Source organism: Dendrobates tinctorius, unplaced genomic scaffold (genome assembly GCF_039654945.1).
Source record: "Dendrobates tinctorius isolate UK_male_01 unplaced genomic scaffold, ASM3965494v1 ptg000172l, whole genome shotgun sequence".
NCBI lineage: Eukaryota > Metazoa > Chordata > Amphibia > Anura > Dendrobatidae > Dendrobates > Dendrobates tinctorius.
Window position 1 is genome coordinate 3,450,917 of NW_027361839.1, and position 19,621 is coordinate 3,470,537.

The 19,621-nt window shown below is 44.0% G+C and overlaps 1 protein-coding gene across 2 annotated transcripts in view; it reads right to left on the reverse strand.

Annotated features, from left to right (window-relative positions):
- Positions 1 to 5,797: 5,797 nt before the first annotated feature.
- LOC141053893 (uncharacterized) overlaps positions 5,798 to 19,621 on the reverse strand; it is a 116,916-nt gene continuing 103,092 nt past the window's right edge. The window contains exons 8-9 of one of the 2 annotated variants that reach the window (XM_073551046.1): positions 8,399 to 8,536; positions 5,798 to 7,825 (exon numbers count right to left, since the gene is read on the reverse strand). In XM_073551046.1, the coding sequence (XP_073407147.1) occupies positions 8,403 to 8,536 (134 nt within the window). In that variant the 3' untranslated portion in view covers positions 5,798 to 7,825; positions 8,399 to 8,402. Of the gene's footprint in view, positions 7,826 to 8,398; positions 8,540 to 19,621 lie in introns of both variants that reach the window. The other variant, XM_073551045.1, reaches the window with a different exon arrangement.

The window sequence follows — 19,621 nt, forward strand, 5'->3', positions numbered from 1 at the left end:
AATGTGACAAGTATTGGTAAGTATGTTACTCTATGTTATATGTACTGTATGTCTATGTATGTATTGTATGAATGTATTGTATGTATGTAGTATATATGTGGTATGTATGTAGTATGTATGTAGTATGTATGTAGCATGCATGTAGCATGCAGTATGTATGTAGCATGCATGTAGTATATATGTAGTATGTATGTAGCATGCATGTAGTATATATGTAGTATGTATGTAGCATGTAGCATGCATGTAGTATGTATGTGGTATGTATGTAGCATGTAGTATGTATGTAGCATGCATGTAGTATATATGTGGTATGTATGTAGCATGTAGTATGTATGTAGCATGCATGTAGTATATATGTAGTATGTATGTAGCATGCAGTATGTATGTAGCATGCATGTAGTATGTATGTAGTATGTATGTAGCATGTAGTATGTATGTAGCATGCATGTAGTATGTATGTAGTATGTAGCATGTAGTATGTATGTAGCATGCATGTAGTATATATGTAGTATGTATGTAGCATGCAGTATGTATGTAGCATGCATGTAGTATATATGTAGTATGTATGTAGCATGTAGTATGTATGTAGCATGCATGTAGTATATATGTAGTATGTATGTAGTATATATGTAGTATGTATGTTGCATGTAGTATTTATGTAGTATGAATGTAGCATGTATGTAGTATGTAGTATGAATGTAGCATGTATGTAGTATGCATGTTGTATGTATGTAGCATGTAATTTTTTTTTTTTTTTTTTACATTTAACACATTAGCCGGATGATGGGACTACTACTGTCCCATCATTGGCTAATGTGTCAATCACTGTCATGGTAGCAGGCATCGCCCGATGGGACTTGTAGTCCCATCGGACGATGCCTGCACAGACCCCCGAAGCCTGCACAGACCACCGGCAGGCCGGCACAGCCCCCCGGCAGGCCGGCACAGCCCCCCGGAGCCTGCACAGCCCCCCGGCAGGCCGGCACAGCCCCCCGGCAGGCCGGCACAGCCCACCGGAGCCTGCACAGCCCCCCGGCAGGCCGGCACAGACCACCGGAGCCTGCACAGACCCCCTGGCAGGCCGGCACAGCCCCCCGAAAGGCCCGTACAGACCCCAGAGAGGCTGTACAAGGGCAGGAAAGGGTTTTTCTTATTCCGATACCGGAAGTCCCATAGACTTGAATGGGACTTCCGGTATCGGAATCGGCGATACCGATACTTTTTTTAAAGATCGGCCGATACCATCCGATACGATACTTTGAAGTATCGGACGGTATCGCTCAACTCTAGTGTTGAACGATTTCAATATTTTCGATCACACTCATTTAGCAGCCTGAACTCAGCGCATGTAAATATAATCGAAATGCTTCGGTGTGATGTGCAATATGTCAGCATTTGGGGCCTCATTTTAAACTTTGCATATGGCCCCAATTTGCCTAAAACCGGCTCTGTCCATGGGCCCGGCTGCAGCTGCAGATGTGACAGGAGTCCATCTTGTGTGTTGTGCTATGGGGTACCTCCTTTGCTCACTTGTAGTTCAGATGTCGTTATTACCTCCCGTCCATGGGACCGGATCCAGCTATAGATGTGGCAGGAGTCCATCTTGTGTGTGAGGTGCTATGCGGTTCGTTCTTTACTCTCTTGTAGTTCAGGGGTCCTTGTTACCTCCATGTCCATGGGAACAGCTGCAGCTGCAGATGTGACAGGAGTCTGTCTTGTTTGTTGTGCTGTGAGGTTCCTTCTTTACTCACTTGTAGTTCAGGGGTCCTTGTCATCTACCGGTCCATAGGTCCGGATCCGGCTATACATGTGACAGGAGCAGGGGTGAACCTAGCCTCTCTGCTGCCTGAGGCAAACAGCAAAATGACGCCCCCCCCCCACACAAAGTACATTTTTACATCTATATTGTAAAACTGAGTACAATAGTGGACATTTTGATTTAGATAAATAGAAAAAAAGGTGTCCAAACACAAGGATGTCAGCGGCATCACACGCACATACAAGAACAACACAGAAGTATCCAGAACAAGGATCATTAATGGCAATGGTAGGCCTGGCACAGGGCCAGACTTGGACAAAAATGCAGCCCTGCCACACAAATCCCACCAGCCCACAAACTATAGCACTCATCAGCCCCAATCAGTGAATTTTTGCTATACTTTGTCGTCCCCTCATCAATCTCTTGGTTATTTGAAGAGCCACATATGAATGGCACCACAGTGCGTATGATTGACCACAGCTCCATTTACATGGTGCTCTTCAAAGCTACGTTTCCCAGGATCATGGGGATCCCAGCGGTCAGACCCACAACAAACAGAAAGTCATCCCCTATCCCCAATGCTCTATACAGTATTATGGGCCCCATATAATGCTCCATAAAGTATAATGGGCCCCATATAATGCTCCACACAGTATAATGGGCCCCATATAATGCTCCATACAGTATATTGTGCCCCATATATTACTTCATACAGCATAATGGGCCCCACATCATTCTTCTCACCATACCCCGCTGCTCTGGTCTCCTCAGTGTATTCTGATCCTCCGCACTGCTTGGCACAGGGACATCATTAACTTTATGTATATAATTGTCCACTTGGACTGACAGTAATAGTGATTTGTTTGTACACTGTTGTCTGGGGCTGGCCCACTTTATGGGGGTGCTCAGGGCATATGATTATACACCAGTAAAAAGTATGAAAGGCTCAATATGACCAGTGCCACCTAGTTTCCTACCCCTCTTATTCTACCGGTACTGTGGGCACACTGACTGGTACTGAGGAAAAGAAAGAAAGAACAGAGAGAGAGAAAAAAGAAAACAGAGAAAGAAAGAAAGAAAGAAGAGAAAAAAGAAAGAGGGGAAAGAAAGAAAAAAAGAAAGAAAGAAAGAAAGAAAAAACAGAGAGAGAAAAAAGAGGGGACAGAAAAAAGAACAGCGAGAGAGAAAAAAGAAAGAGGGGAAAGAAAGAAAGAACAGAGAGGGAGGGAGAGAGAAAAAAAGAGGGGAAAGAAAGAACAGAGAGATAAAGAAAAAGAAAGAGGGGAAAGAAAGAACTGAGAGAGAAAGAAAGAAAGAAAGAAAGAAGGAGGGGAAGAAAGAAACAACAGAGAAAGAAACAAAGGGGAAAGGAAGAACAGAGAGAGAAAGAATGAAAGAGGGGACAAATAAAAAGAACAGAGAGAGAGAAAAAAAAGAAACAGGGGAAAGAAAGAACAGACAGGGAGAGAGAAAGAAAGAGGGGAAAGAAAGAACAGAGAGAGAAAGAAAGAGGGGAAAGAAAGAGCAGAGAGAAGGAAAGAGAAATAAAGAAAGAACACAGAGAGAGAAAGAAAGAATAGAAAGAGGGGAAAGAAAGAGAACAGAGAAAGAAAGAACAGAGAGAAAAAAAGGAAGAACAGAAAGAGAAAGAAAGATTAGAGGGAGAAAGATAGAAAGATTACAGAGAGAAAGGAAGAGGGGAAATAAAGAGAAACAAAGAAAGAAAGAACAGAGCAAAAGAAAGAACAGAGAGAGAGAAAGAAAGAGGGGAAAGAAAGAACAGAGAGAAAGAAAAAAGAAAGAAAAAAAACAGTGAGAGAGAGAAAGAACAGAAAGGGAGAGAGAAAGAGAGGGGAAATAAAAAACAGAGAGAAAGAAAGAGGGGAAAGAAAAAACAGAGAGAGAGAGAAAGAAAGAGGGGAAAGAAAAAGAAAGATGGGAAAGAAAGAGAAAAAAGAGAAAAAGAACACAGAGAGAAAGAGAGGAAAGAAAGAACAGAGCAAGAGGAAGAAAGAATGAGGGGAAAGAAAGAACAGAGAGAGAAAGGAAGAACAGAGAGAGAGAAAGAACAGAGAGAGAAAGAAAAAGCAGAGAGAAAAAGAATGAAAGATTAGAGAGAAAGAAAGAGGGGAAAGAAAGAAAGAACAGAGAGAGAGAGATAAAGGAAGAGGGGAAAGAAAGAACAGAGCGAAAGAAAGAAGAGAGAGAGTAAGAGAGGAAAGAAAGAACAGAGACAGAAGAAGAAAAAAAGAAAGATTAGAGAAAGAAAGAACAGAGAGAGAAAGAAAGAAAGAAAGATTCTATAAAGATACTATAGCAGCCCGGCTCCCATTGTAGTGCCCACCTGAGCCTCCCGATGCAGGACATATCATGATCCGCTTACATGGCCGGCATCCCCGAGTCCAAGGCAATCCCGCTGTCCGCACTGTCGGAGGACATGGTGATGGATCTGAAGCATTCCCTGAAGTGCCTCCATGGTTCTGTCACAATATCCTCCCGAAATTCCCTCATTTCCGGTCAGCTTCTAGCATGTCACTGCCGGTGGAACGTCATGTGTGAATTTTAAAGTGCTCCTCGGGGTTCCACCGTGTACTCCTGTGTCCGCGGGAAAAGTAAGCTCCAGGCTGGGGCAGACTCTCTCTCAGCATCGGGACTGTCCCCCTGGGAGGTATGGATGCTCCCCACCATACACCTTGTACACGTATGGCTCCGCACACCTCATACACACACGGTTCCGCTTTTTATGCCTCTCACACACACGGCTCCACTCAGTACACACGGCTCCACCTAAACCTCGTACACATGCGGCTCTGCGTCGTACACCTTTTACACACGTGGCCACGCTCTGTACACCTTGTACACACATGGCTCCACTCCGTAAATCTTGTACACAAGCAGCTTTGCTCCATACACCTCGTACACACGCGGTTCCACTCCATTCACACGTGGCTCCACTCCGTACACACATTGCTCTGCTCCGCTCCATACACACACAGCTCTGCTCCACACACACACGGCTCAGCTCCATACACTTCGTACACACAGGGCTCCGTTGTGTACGCCCCATACACACACAGCTCCACTCCGTACAACGCTTACACACGCGGCTCAGCTCCGTACACCCCGTACACACGCTGCTCCGCTCCGCACACACGCGACTCCACTCTGTACACCTCGCACACACACGGCTCCACTCAGTACACACATGGCTCCACTCCGTAAACCTCGTACACATGCGGCTCTGCTCTGTACACCTTTTACACACGGCTCCACTCCGTAAACCTTGTACACATGCGGCTTTGCTCCATACACACGCGGCTCCACTCCGTACACCCCGTACACACGCTGCTCCGCAGGAGTCAGTCTTGTGTGTTGTGCTATGCAGTTCATTCTTTACTCACTTGTAGTTCGGAGATCCTTGTTACCTCCCAGTCCATGGGACTGGATCCAGCTCTAGATGTGACAGGAGACCGTCTTGTGTGTGAGGTGCTATGCGGTTCGTTCTTTACTCAGTTGTAGTTCGGGGGTCCTTGTCACCACCCCGTCCATGGGACCGGATCCTGCTATAGATGTGACAGGAGTCTGTCTTGTGTGTTGTGCTGTGGAGTTCCTTATTTCCTCACTTGTAGTTCAGGGGTTCTTGTTACCTTCCCGTCCATGCAACAGGATTCGGCTCTAGATGTGACAGGAGTCCGTCTTGTTGTTTGCTGTGCTGTGGGGTTCGCTCTTTACTCACTTGTAGTTCAGGGGTCCTTGTCACCTCCCCATCCATGGGACTGGCTGCAGATACAGATGTGACAGGAGACCTTGGGTCCGGTATGCAGGTACGGCGTTACCGTGTAACACGTGTAAGAGAGGGACAGGACTGTAGTCGTGATCTGAATTACTGCTATATCCATGTCAAGTCCTTCCCCTACAGAAAACTGTACTCTTTTCTTATGCATACCTGCATCTCCAGGTTCAGCTTCCTCTGGGCACTTCCCAGGCGATAACGGTCCCTCTTCCAGGCGACCCCCAGCAATGGAGACACAGTCCAAGTCAACATTAATACTTTCTTTACTGAGTATTTCACACGTTACTTCCACAGTTGGTATATCAAGACATTTACTTGTTTCCTCATCATTCCCTTTCTGTCTGTCGTTTCTGTGCTGTACACACTCGGACCAAATTGTCCTAGACCACTTCCCAGTTCCTTCTTGGCCTGACCTCGCCATGATGACAATTCCTTCTGGCTGTTTTGGCCCAGACTCAAAATCATCAGTCATCAAGTTTTGTTGCCTCTGGTAAAGCATCCGGCCCGTCTGTACCGATCTCATCGAAGCTCCAACTTCCTTCTGTCCAACCAATTCCTGCTCTAAAAGCATCTGCCCAGGCGATAAATCACCACATACTTCCTTTCTTGCACTGGCCCACTGCTATGATACACATTGGCCATGGGTAACGTGGATGGCAGCACTTAAATGTTACGGCACTGCCAAGCTGTCTGGGCCTATAGCCCATGTGGACATTAGGGCACCCAGACCCCATCTGACCTACCTTCCTAACCAACTTTCCTCTTACTGCCCAGCAGCCTCTCCCACAATTAACCCTCTATAACCATCCTATCAGCTATACCTATCAGTCCCACTAGTATGCCTCAATCTAGTGGCCCTCAACAGAACTACACTTACCCGTGTCTATAGGAACTATATCCTAAAAGTGCCCTTCTCTAATGTCCCCAAAAGGATGCACTAACTTACCCTAACTGTACATGCGCAACAGACACATTATATTATGCAATACAGGAACACAATACAATATTTTACAGCTTTCTACAAAATGATAACACATATATGTGGCAATACCATTAAAGATGAGTGATAATACATATTTTATATGTAGCAGTACCGCAGGCATTTATCATAGACATATTTGCAAACAATAACAACCGGAAAACCATTAGAGGGAAGCAAGCAAGAAAGACATCCAATCTCACGCCCTTACACACGGATACAAGCAGCTGCGGCACGCAGCGACACAGAGCCCCTTTTTGATGATTTTCCCTTGGTCCTATGTATTATCCGTCCTTGACTTCATTCTTCCCGACCTACCCCCGCCTCAACATCTTGTGTTGGTCCCAGGAGCTTTCTATCTGGCATAGGAGTTTCCCTGAGGTCAACCATTCTTCCCTTTTGCTGTCACCCGGCTGACATCTTCCTCTCCAGGAGACAGAGACATGACACTCAATGTCTCTTCCGGGCCCTAGGCCTGAGACTGTCACATCGTCCACACAAAGCTTTGGATGTGTCTTCCTACTGCTAGGAGACTTGTACTGAAGGAAACCTTCTGCCTCCTCTACATCCGTTCCTTTAATACCTGTTGGCACCATTATTATTGAGCACGTCCTCACACTCCTCACACACTTGACTCTCCTACATTCCGCACTCTGTTCCACTCTGCCTCACGCTCTAAACTGACCAAACTAGGACCTGATTTCCCTATAAACTAACCCCTCCCAAGTAATGGGCTAAACCCTTGTTAACTATCTGTTAGCCGGTGTGATGCAACCTCTATCCCTATGCTGGTAATTGGTGCCCTAGTGGACAGACCTCCCCCGTTCTCCGGGACGGCCTCGAGGCAAAGCCTCCAGGAGAACTGAGACATAAACCGACCATAAGGATAAAGTACAATATATGTAATAACATATTAATATCTCATACTTCACTTTTAACCATCTGTTGCCACGGTGTCTTCATTCACCCCCTACAGGTCCACACTTAGAGGATGTGCTGAGGAGGAATCAGTATAATTTCTGGTAGTCGCTATATTCACATTTCTTGACCTGACCACCGCTGATGATTTGATCCCACAGTGCTTCTTCTCCATAAAGCCACATGATAACTTGCACACAGAATCAGAAAACACATGGTAGCGAGACACGCCTGGAGACGTCTAACAATCTTCTGTTTTTTCTAGCTGCTGATCATCGAGGAGAGAGAGGAAGCAATTATTGTCCATGCAGAAAAGTAAAATGCAAATTGTAGCCCAGCAGAATGCAGACAATCTCAGAGGCCACACGAGAACATTCTGTGGATAGAAGACATAGTGAGAGATGAGACATGTACAGGAGGCGTTACGCCAACCACCCGCAGTCACCACCGCTCTTCTGCTTGGTACTGTGCTGCCTGCTCACATGACTGCCGACCATCAGCTCCCCCTGTTGGATGCCCTCGAGATAGGCAAATGCCATACTGCAGGCACTCACCTCCCAATAAATCAATCTATATGCACTGGACATTGTAAGCTTTGCTGCCCTAATTAGCCCAGAAACAGCCTCAAAATATTCCAGAAAATGGTCATTTTCGGTCATAAATTCCCCCCCTTCAGGTAAGTTTCTACCCTGCAACAAGAGGGTAGTTGGGAGGTACGCAGTCTGCTAGTGTCACAACGCGGCCACTACCTCCCTGTACCATGACTACTGCCAGATATTGTAGTAGCCCACCTGCAGAATGGACCAGCAGCCGTATGGAAATGTTATGTCCATCCGCCCCATACAGCAGAGCGGTGCTGTCACTGATATTCGATGGCCGCCTGGCATCACTGATATCAAGAATATACAGAAACGCATGTGAGTCTTGTAACACAGAACATTAATCTTACCCCATCATTGATCAGGTCTCGCATTACGTCCAATGTAAAATGCGGCGAGGAAAAGCGGAGCAGTCGTCACAATCAGCGCCACAACACCGCCGATGACAGACTTCTTCAGGCAACTCATGCAAGAAGATCGTGAGGACCCTGCTAAGACAGAAAGGTACAAAACATCAATATGTGACCTGTGCTGCGTGTGATCTGCTCTACATGGTCCCAACCCTACAAGTAATCTGATCTACATGTTCCCAACCCTACATGTAATCTGTTCTACATGTTCCAAACCCTTCATGTAATCTATTCTACATGTTCCCAACCCTACATGCAATCTCTGTTCCCAACCCTACATGTAATCTGTTCTACATGTTCCCAACCCTGCATGTAATCTGTTCTACGTGTTCCCAACCCTACATGTAATCTATTCTACATGTTCCCAACCCTACAAGCAATCTCTGTTCCCAACCCTACATGTAATCTGTTCTACGTGTTCCCAACCCTACATGTAATCTGTTCTACATGTTCCCAACCCTACATGTAATCTGTTCTACGTGTTCCCAACCATACATGTAATCTGTTCTACATGTTCCTAACCCTGCATGTAATCTGTTCTACATGTTCCCAACCCTACATGTAATCTATTCTACATGTTCCCAACCCTACATGTAATCTCTATTCCCAACCCTACATATAATCTGTTCTACGTGTTCCCAACCCTACATGTAATCTCTGTTCCCAACCCTACATGTAATCTGTTCTACATGTTCCCAACCCAGCATGTAATCTGTTCTACGTGTTCCCAACCCTACATGTAATCTCTGCTCCCAACCCTACATGTAATCTGTTCTACATGTTCCCAACCCTACATGTAAACTGTTCTACATGTTCCCAACCCTACATGCAATCTCTCTTCCCAACCCTACATGTAATCTGTTCTACATGTTCCCAACCCTGCATGTAATCTGTTCTATGTGTTCCCAACCCTACATGTAATCTATTCTACATGTTCCCAACCCTACATGTAATCTCTGTTCCCAACCCTACATGTAATCTGTTCTACATGTTCCCAACCCTACATGTAATCTCTGTTCCCAACCCTACATGTAATCTGTTCTACGTGTTCCCAACCCTACGTGTAATCTCTGTTCCCAACCCTACATGTAATCTGTTCTACATGTTCCCAACCCTGCATGTAGTCTGTTCTACGTGTTCCCAACCCTACATGTAATCTCTGTTCCCAACAATACATGTAATCTGTTCTACATGTTCCCAACCCTACATGTAATCTGTTCTACATGTTCCCATCCCTACATGCAATCTCTGTTCCCAACCCTGTATGTAATCTGTTCTACGTGTTCCCAACCCTACATGTAATCTATTCTACATGTTCCCAACCCTACATGCAATCTCTGTTCCCAACCCTACATGTAATCTGATCTACATGTTCCCATCCCTGCATGTAATCTGTTCTACGTGTTCCCAACCCTACATGTAATCTATTCTACATGTTCCCAACCCTACATGCAATCTCTGTTCCCAACCCTACATGTAATCTGTTCTACATGTTGCCAACCCTGCATGTAATCTGTTCTACGTGTTCCCAACCCTACATGTAATCTGTTCTACGTGTTCCCAACCCTACATGTAATCTGTTCTACATGTTCCAAACCCTTCATGTAATCTATTCTACATGTTCCCAACCCTACATGCAATCTCTGTTCCCAACCCTACATGTAATCTGTTCTACATGTTCTCAACCCTGCATGTAATCTGTTCTACGTGTTCCCAACCCTACATGTAATCTATTCTACATGTTCCCAACCCTACATGCAATCTCTGTTCCCAACCCTACATGTAATCTGTTCTACATGATCCCAACCCTGCATGTAATCTGTTCTACGTGTTCCCAACCCTACATGTAATCTATTCTACATGTTCCCAACCCTACATGTAATCTCTGTTCCCAACCCTACATATAATCTGTTCTACGTGTTCCCAACCCTACATGTAGTCTCTGTTCCCAACCCTACATGTAATCTGTTCTACATGTTCCCAACCCTGCATGTAATCTGTTCTATGTGTTCCCAACCCTTAATGTAATCTCTGTTCCCAACCCTACATGTAATCTGTTCTACATGTTCCCAACCCTACATGTAATCTGTTCTACATTTTCCCAACCCTGCATGTAATCTGTTCTACTTGTTCCCAACCCTACATGTAATCTGTTCTACATGTTCCCAAACCTGCATGTAATCTGTTCTACGTGTTCCCAACCCTACATGTAATCTATTCTACATGTTCCCAACCCTACATGCAGACTCTGTTCCCAACCCTACATGTAATCTGTTCTACATGTTCCCAACCCTGCATGCAATCTGTTCCACGTGTTCCCAACCCTACATGTAATCTATTCTACATGTTCCCAACCCTACATGCAATCTCTGTTCCCAACCCTACATGTAATCTGATCTACATGTTCCCAACCCTGCATGTAATCTGTTCTATGTGTTCCCAACCCTACATGTAATCTGTTCTACATGTTCCCAACCCTGCATTTAATCTGTTCTACGTGTTCCCAACCCTTCATGTAATCTATTCTACATGTTCCCAACCCTACATGCAATCTCTGTTCCCAACCCTACATGTAATCTGTTCTACATGTTCCCAACCCTGCATGTAATCTGTTCTACGTGTTCCCAACCCTACATGTAATCTATTCTACATGTTCCCAACCCTACATGCAATCTCTGTTCCCAACCCTACATGTAATCTGTTCTACATGTTCCCAACCCTGCATGTAATCTGTTCTACGTGTTCCCAACCCTACATGTAATCTGTTCTACGTGTTCCCAACCCTACATGTAATCTGTTCTACATGTTCCAAACCCTTCATGTAATCTATTCTACATGTTCCCAACCCTACATGCAATCTCTGTTCCCAACCCTACATGTAATTTGTTCTACATGTTCCCAACCCTGCAAGTAATCTGTTCTACGTGTTCCCAACCCTACATGTAATCTATTCTACATGTTCCCAACCCTACATGCAATCTCTGTTCCCAACCATACATGTAATCTGTTCTACATGTTCCCAACCCTGCATGTAATCTGTTCTACGTGTTCCCAACCCTACATGTAATCTGTTCTACATGTTCCCAACCCTGCATGTAATCTGTTCTACGTGTTCCCAACCCTACATGTAATCTATTCTACATGTTCCCAACCCTACATGTAATCTCTGTTCCCAACCCTACATATAATCTGTTCTACGTGTTCCCAACCCTACATGTAGTCTCTGTTCCCAACTCTACATGTAATCTGTTCTACATGTTCCCAACCCTGCATGTAATCTGTTCTACGTGTTCCCAACCCTACATGTAATCTCTGTTCCCAACCATACATGTAATCTGTTCTACATGTTCCCAACCCTACATGTAATCTGTTCTACATGTTCCCAACCCTGCATGTAATCTGTTCTACGTGTTTCCAACCCTACATGTAATCTGTTCTACATGTTCCCAACCCTACATGTAATCTGCTCTACATGGTCCCAACCCTACATATAATCTGTTCTACGTGTTCCCAACCCTACATGTAATCTATGTTCCCAACCCTACATGTAATCTGTTCTACATGTTCCCAACCCAACATGTAATCTGTTCTACGTGTTCCCAACCCTACATGTAATCTCTGTTCCCAACCCTACATGTAATCTGTTCTACATGTTCCCAACCCTGCATGTAATCTGTTCTACGTGTTCCCAACCCTACATGTAATCTCTGTTCCCAACCCTACATGTAATCTGTTCTACATGTTCCCAACCCTACATGTAATCTGTTCTTCATGTTCCCAACCCTGCATGTAATCTGTTCTACGTGTTCCCAAACCTACATGTAAACTGTTCTACATGTCCCCAACCCTACATGTAATCTGCTCTACATGGTCCCAACAATACATATAATCTGTTCTACGTGTTCCCAACCCTACATGTAATCTATTCTACATGTTCCCAACCCTACATGTAATCTGTTCTACATGTTCCCAACCCTACATGTAATCTATTCTACATGTTCCCAACCCTACATGTAATCTCTGTTCCCAACCCTACATGTAATCTATTCTATATGTTCTCAACCCTACATGTAATCTGTTCTACATTTTCCCAAACCTACATGTAATCTCTGTTCCCAACCCTACATGTAATCTGTTCTACGTGTTCCCAACCCTACATGTAATCTCTGTTCCCAACCCTACATGTAATCGGTTCTACGTGTTCCCAACCCTACATGTAATATCTGTTCCCAACCCTACATGTAATCGGTTCTACATGTTCCCAACCCTGCATGTAATCTGTTCTACGTGTTCCCAACCCTACATGTAATCTCTGTTCCCAACCCTACATGTAATTTGTTCTACATGTTCCCAACCCTACATGCAATCTCTGTTCCTAACCCTACATGTAATCTGTTCTACATGTTCCCAACCCTGCATGTAATCTGTTCTACGTGTTCCCAACCCTACATGTAATCTATTCTACATGTTCCCAACCCTACATGCAATCTCTGTTCCCAACCCTACATGTAATCTGTTCTACATGTTCCCAACCCTGCATGTAATCTGTTCTACGTGTTCCCAACCCTACATGTAATCTATTCTACATGTTCCCAAGCCTACATGCAAACTCTGTTCCCAACCCTATATGTAATCTGTTCTACATGTTCCCAACCCTGCATGTAATCTGTTCTACGTGTTCCCAACCCTACATGTAATCTGTTCTACATGTTCCCAACCCTGCATGTAATCTGTTCTACGTGTTCCCAACCCTACATGTAATCTATTCTACATGTTCCCAACCCTACATGCAATCTCTGTTCCCAACCCTACACGTAATCTGTTCTACATGTTCCCAACGCTGCATGTAACCTGTTCTACGTGTTCCCAACCCTACATGTAATCTGTTCTACGTGTTCCCAACCCTACATGTAATCTATTCTACATGTTCCCAACCCTACATGTAATCTCTGTTCCAAACCCTACATGTAATCTGTTCTACATTTTCCCAACCCTACATGTAATCTCTGTTCCCAACCCTACATGTAATCTGTTCTACGTGTTCCCAACCCTACATGTAATCTCTGTTCCCAACCCTACATGTAATCTGTTCTACATGTTCCCAACCCTGCATGTAATCTGTTCTACGTGATCCCAACCCTACATGTAATCTCTGTTCCCAACCCTACATGTAATCTGTTCTACATGTTACCAGCCCTGCATGTAATCTGTTCTACGTGTTCCCAACCCTACATGTAATCTATTCTACATGTTCCCAACCCTACATGCAATCTCTGTTCCCAACCCTACATGTAATCTGTTCTACATGTTCCCAACCCTGCATGTAATCTGTTCTACGTGTTCCCAACCCTACATGTAATCTGTTCTACATGTTCCCAACCCTGCATGTAATCTGTTCTACGTGTTCCCAACCCTACATGTAATCTATTCTACATGTTCCCAACCCTACATGTAATCTGTTCTACATGTTCCCAACGCTGCATGTAATCTGTTCTATGTGTTCCCAGCCCTACATGAAATCTGTTCTACATGTTCCCAACCCTACATGTAATCTCTGTTCCCAACCCTACATGTAATCTGTTCTACGTGTTCCCAACCCTACATGTAATCTATTCTACATGTTCCCAACCCTACATGCAATCTCTGTTCCCAACCCTACATGTAATCTGTTCTACATGTTCCCAACCCTGCATGTAATCTGTTCTACGTGTTCCCAACCCTACATGTAATCTATTCTACATGTTCCCAACCCTACATGCAATCTCTGTTCCCAACCCTACATGTAATCTGTTCTACATGTTCCCAACCCTGCATGTAATCTGTTCTACGTGTTCCCAACCCTACATGTAATCTGTTCTACATGTTCCCAACCCTGCATGTAATCTGTTCTACGTGTTCCCAACCCTACATGTAATCTATTCTACATGTTCCCAACCCTACATGTAATCTGTTCTACATGTTCCCAACGCTGCATGTAATCTGTTCTATGTGTTCCCAGCCCTACATGAAATCTGTTCTACATGTTCCCAACCCTACATGTAATCTCTGTTCCCAACCCTACATGAAATCTGTTCTACGTGTTCCCAACCCTACATGTAATCTATTCTACATGTTCCCAACCCTACATGCAATCTCTGGTCCCAACCCTACATGTAATCTGTTCTACATGTTCCCAACCCTGCATGTAATCTGTTATACGTGTTCCCCACCCTACATGTAATCTGTTCTACATGTTCCCAACCCTGCATGTAATCTGTTCTACGTGTTCCCAACCCTTCATGTAATCTATTCTACATGTTCCCAACCCTACATGCAATCTCTGTTCCCAACCCTACATGTAATCTGTTCTACATGTTCCCAACCCTGCATGTAATCTGTTCTACGTGTTCCCAACCCTACATGGAATCTATTCTACATGTTCCCAACCCTACATGCAATCTCTTTTCCCAACCCAACATGTAATCTGTTCTAAATGTTCCCAACCCTGCATGTAATCTGTTCTACGTGTTTCCAACCCTACATGTAATCTATTCTACATGTTCCCAACCCTACATGCAATCTCTGTTCCCAACCCTACATGTAATCTGTTCTACATGTTCCCAACCCTGCATGTAATCTGTTCTACGTGTTCCCAACCCTACATGTAATCTGTTCTACATGTTCCCAACCCTACATGTAATCTGTTCTACATGTTACAAACCCTTCATGTAATCTATTCTACATGTTCCCAACCCTACATGCAATCTCTGTTCCCAACCCTACATGTAATCTGTTCTACATGTTCCCAACCCTACATGTAATCTATTCTACATGTTCCCAACCCTACATGCAATCTCTGTTCCCAACCCTACATGTAATCTGTTCTACATGTTCCCAACCCTGCATGTAATCTGTTTTTCGTGTTCCCAACCCTACATGTAATCTATTCTACATGTTCCCAACCCTACATGCAATCTATTCTACATGTTCCCAACCCTACATGCAATCTCTGTTCCCAACCCTACATGTAATCTGTTCTACATGTTCCCAACCCTGCATGTAATCTGTTCCACGTGTTCACAACCCTACATGTAATCTGTTCTACGTGTTCCCAACCCTACATGTAATCTGTTCTACGTGTTCCCAACCCTACATGTAATCTGTTCTACATGTTCCAAACCCTTCATGTAATCTATTCTACATGTTGCCAACCCTACATGCAATATCTGTTCCCTACCCTACATGTAATCTGTTTTACATGTTCCCAACCCTGCATGTAATCTGTTCTACGTGTTCCCAACCCTACATGTAATCTATTCTACATGTTCCCAACCCTACATGCAATCTCTGTTCCCAACCCTACATGTAATCTGTTCTACATGTTCCCAACCCTGCATGTAATCTGTTCTACGTGTTCCCAACCCTACATGTAATTTGTTCTACATGTTCCCAACCCTACATGTAATCTATTCTACATGTTCCCAACCCTACATGTAATCTATTCTACATGTTCCCAACCCTACATGCAATCTCTGTTCCCAACCCTACATGTAATCTGTTCTACATGTTCCCAACCCTGCATGTAATCTGTTCTACGTGTTCCCAACCCTACATGTAATCTATTCTACATGTTCCCAACCCTACATGCAATCTCTGTTCCCAACCCTACATGTAATCTGTTCTACATGTTCCCAACCCTGCATGTAATCTGTTCTACGTGTTCCCAACCCTACATGTAATCTGTTCTACATGTTCCCAACCCTGCATGTAATCTGTTCTACGTGTTCCCAACCCTACATGTAATCTATTCTACATGTTCCCAACCCTACATGTAATCTGTTCTACATGTTCCCAACGCTGCATGTAATCTGTTCTATGTGTTCCCAGCCCTACATGAAATCTGTTCTACATGTTCCCAACCCTACATGTAATCTCTGTTCCCAACCCTACATGAAATCTGTTCTACGTGTTCCCAACCCTACATGTAATCTATTCTACATGTTCCCAACCCTACATGCAATCTCTGGTCCCAACCCTACATGTAATCTGTTCTACATGTTCCCAACCCTGCATGTAATCTGTTATACGTGTTCCCCACCCTACATGTAATCTGTTCTACATGTTCCCAACCCTGCATGTAATCTGTTCTACGTGTTCCCAACCCTTCATGTAATCTATTCTACATGTTCCCAACCCTACATGCAATCTCTGTTCCCAACCCTACATGTAATCTGTTCTACATGTTCCCAACCCTGCATGTAATCTGTTCTACGTGTTCCCAACCCTACATGGAATCTATTCTACATGTTCCCAACCCTACATGCAATCTCTTTTCCCAACCCAACATGTAATCTGTTCTAAATGTTCCCAACCCTGCATGTAATCTGTTCTACGTGTTTCCAACCCTACATGTAATCTATTCTACATGTTCCCAACCCTACATGCAATCTCTGTTCCCAACCCTACATGTAATCTGTTCTACATGTTCCCAACCCTGCATGTAATCTGTTCTACGTGTTCCCAACCCTACATGTAATCTGTTCTACATGTTCCCAACCCTACATGTAATCTGTTCTACATGTTACAAACCCTTCATGTAATCTATTCTACATGTTCCCAACCCTACATGCAATCTCTGTTCCCAACCCTACATGTAATCTGTTCTACATGTTCCCAACCCTACATGTAATCTATTCTACATGTTCCCAACCCTACATGCAATCTCTGTTCCCAACCCTACATGTAATCTGTTCTACATGTTCCCAACCCTGCATGTAATCTGTTTTTCGTGTTCCCAACCCTACATGTAATCTATTCTACATGTTCCCAACCCTACATGCAATCTATTCTACATGTTCCCAACCCTACATGCAATCTCTGTTCCCAACCCTACATGTAATCTGTTCTACATGTTCCCAACCCTGCATGTAATCTGTTCTACGTGTTCACAACCCTACATGTAATCTGTTCTACGTGTTCCCAACCCTACATGTAATCTGTTCTACGTGTTCCCAACCCTACATGTAATCTGTTCTACATGTTCCAAACCCTTCATGTAATCTATTCTACATGTTGCCAACCCTACATGCAATATCTGTTCCCTACCCTACATGTAATCTGTTCTACGTGTTCCCAACCCTACATGTAATCTATTCTACATGTTCCCAACCCTACATGCAATCTCTGTTCCCAACCCTACATGTAATCTGTTCTACATGTTCCCAACCCTGCATGTAATCTGTTCTACGTGTTCCCAACCCTACATGTAATTTGTTCTACATGTTCCCAACCCTACATGTAATCTATTCTACATGTTCCCAACCCTACATGTAATCTCTGTTCCCAACCCTACATATAAACTGTTCTACGTGTTCCCAACCCTACATGTAGTCTCTGTTCCCAACCCTACATGTAATCTGTTCTACATGTTCCCAACCCTACGTGTAATCTCTGTTCCCAACCCTACATGTAATCTGTTCTACATGTTCCCAACCCTACATGTAATCTGTTCTACATGTTCCCAACCCTGTATGTAATCTGTTCTACGTGTTCCCAACCCTACATGTAATCTGTTCTACATGTTCCCAACCCTGCATGTAATCTGTTCTACGTGTTCCCAAACCTACATGTAATCTATTCTACATGTTCCCAACCCTACATGCAATCTCTGTTCCCAACCCTACATGTAATCTGTTCTACATGTTCACAACCCTGCATGTAATCTGTTCTACGTGTTCCCAACCCTACATGTAATCTATTCTACATGTTCCCAACCCTACATGCAATCTCTGGTCCCAACCCTACATGTAATCTGTTCTACATGTTCCCAACCCTGCATGTAATCTGTTCTACGTGTTCCCAACCCTACATGTAATCTTTTCTACATGTTCCCAACCCTGCATGTAATCTGTTCTACGTGTTCCCAACCCTTCATGCAATCTATTCTACATGTTCCCAACCCTACATGCAATCTCTGTTCCCAACCCTACATGTAATCTGTTCTACATGTTCCCAACCCTGCATGTAATCTGTTCTACGTGTTCCCAACCCTACATGTAATCTGTTCTACGTGTTCCCAACCCTACATGTAATCTATTCTACTTGTTCCCAACCCTACATGTAATCTCTGTTCCCAACCCTACATATAATCTGTTCTACGTGTTCCCAACCCTACATGTAGTCTCTGTTCCCAACCCTACATGTAATCTGTTCTACATGTTCCCAAACCTGCATGTAATCTGTTCTACGTGTTCCCAACCCTACATGTAATCTCTGTTCCCAACCCTACATGTAATCTGTTCTACATGTTCCCAACCCTACATGTAATCTGTTCTACATGTTCCCAACCCTGCATGTAATCTGTTCTACGTGTTCCCAACCCTACATGTAATCTGTTCTACATGTTTCCAACCCTACATGTAATCTGCTCTACATGGTCCCAACCCTACATATAATCTGTTCTACGTGTTCCCAACCCTACATGTAATCTGTTCTACATGTTTCCAACCCTACATGTAATCTGCTCTACATGGTCCCAACCCTACATATAATCTGTTCTACGTGTTCCCAACCCTACATGTAATCTCTGTTCCCAACCCTACATGTAATCTGTTCTACATGTTCCCAACCCTGCATGTAATCTGCTCTACGTGTTCCCAACCCTACATGTAATCTCTGTTCCCAACCCTACATGTAATCTGTTCTACATGTTCCCAACCCTACATGTAATCTGTTCTACATGTTCCCAACCCTGCATGTAATCTGTTCTACGTGTTCCCAACCCTACATGTATACTGTTCTACATGTTCCCAACCCTACATGTAATCAGCTCTACATGGTCCCAACCCTACATATAATCTGTTCTACGTGTTTCCAACCCTACATGTAATCTATTCTGCATGTTCCCAACCCTACATGTAATCTGTTCTACATGTTAACAACCCTACATGTAATCTATTCTACATGTTCCCAACCCTACATGTAATCTCTGTTCCCAACCCTACATGAAATCTGTTCTACATGTTCCCAACCCTACATGTAATCTCTGTTCCCAACCCTACATGTAATCTGTTCTACGTGTTCCCAAACCTACATGTAATCTCTGTTCCCAACCCTACATGTAATCTGTTCTACATGTTCCCAACCCTGCATGTAATCTGTTCTACATGTTCCCAACCCTACATG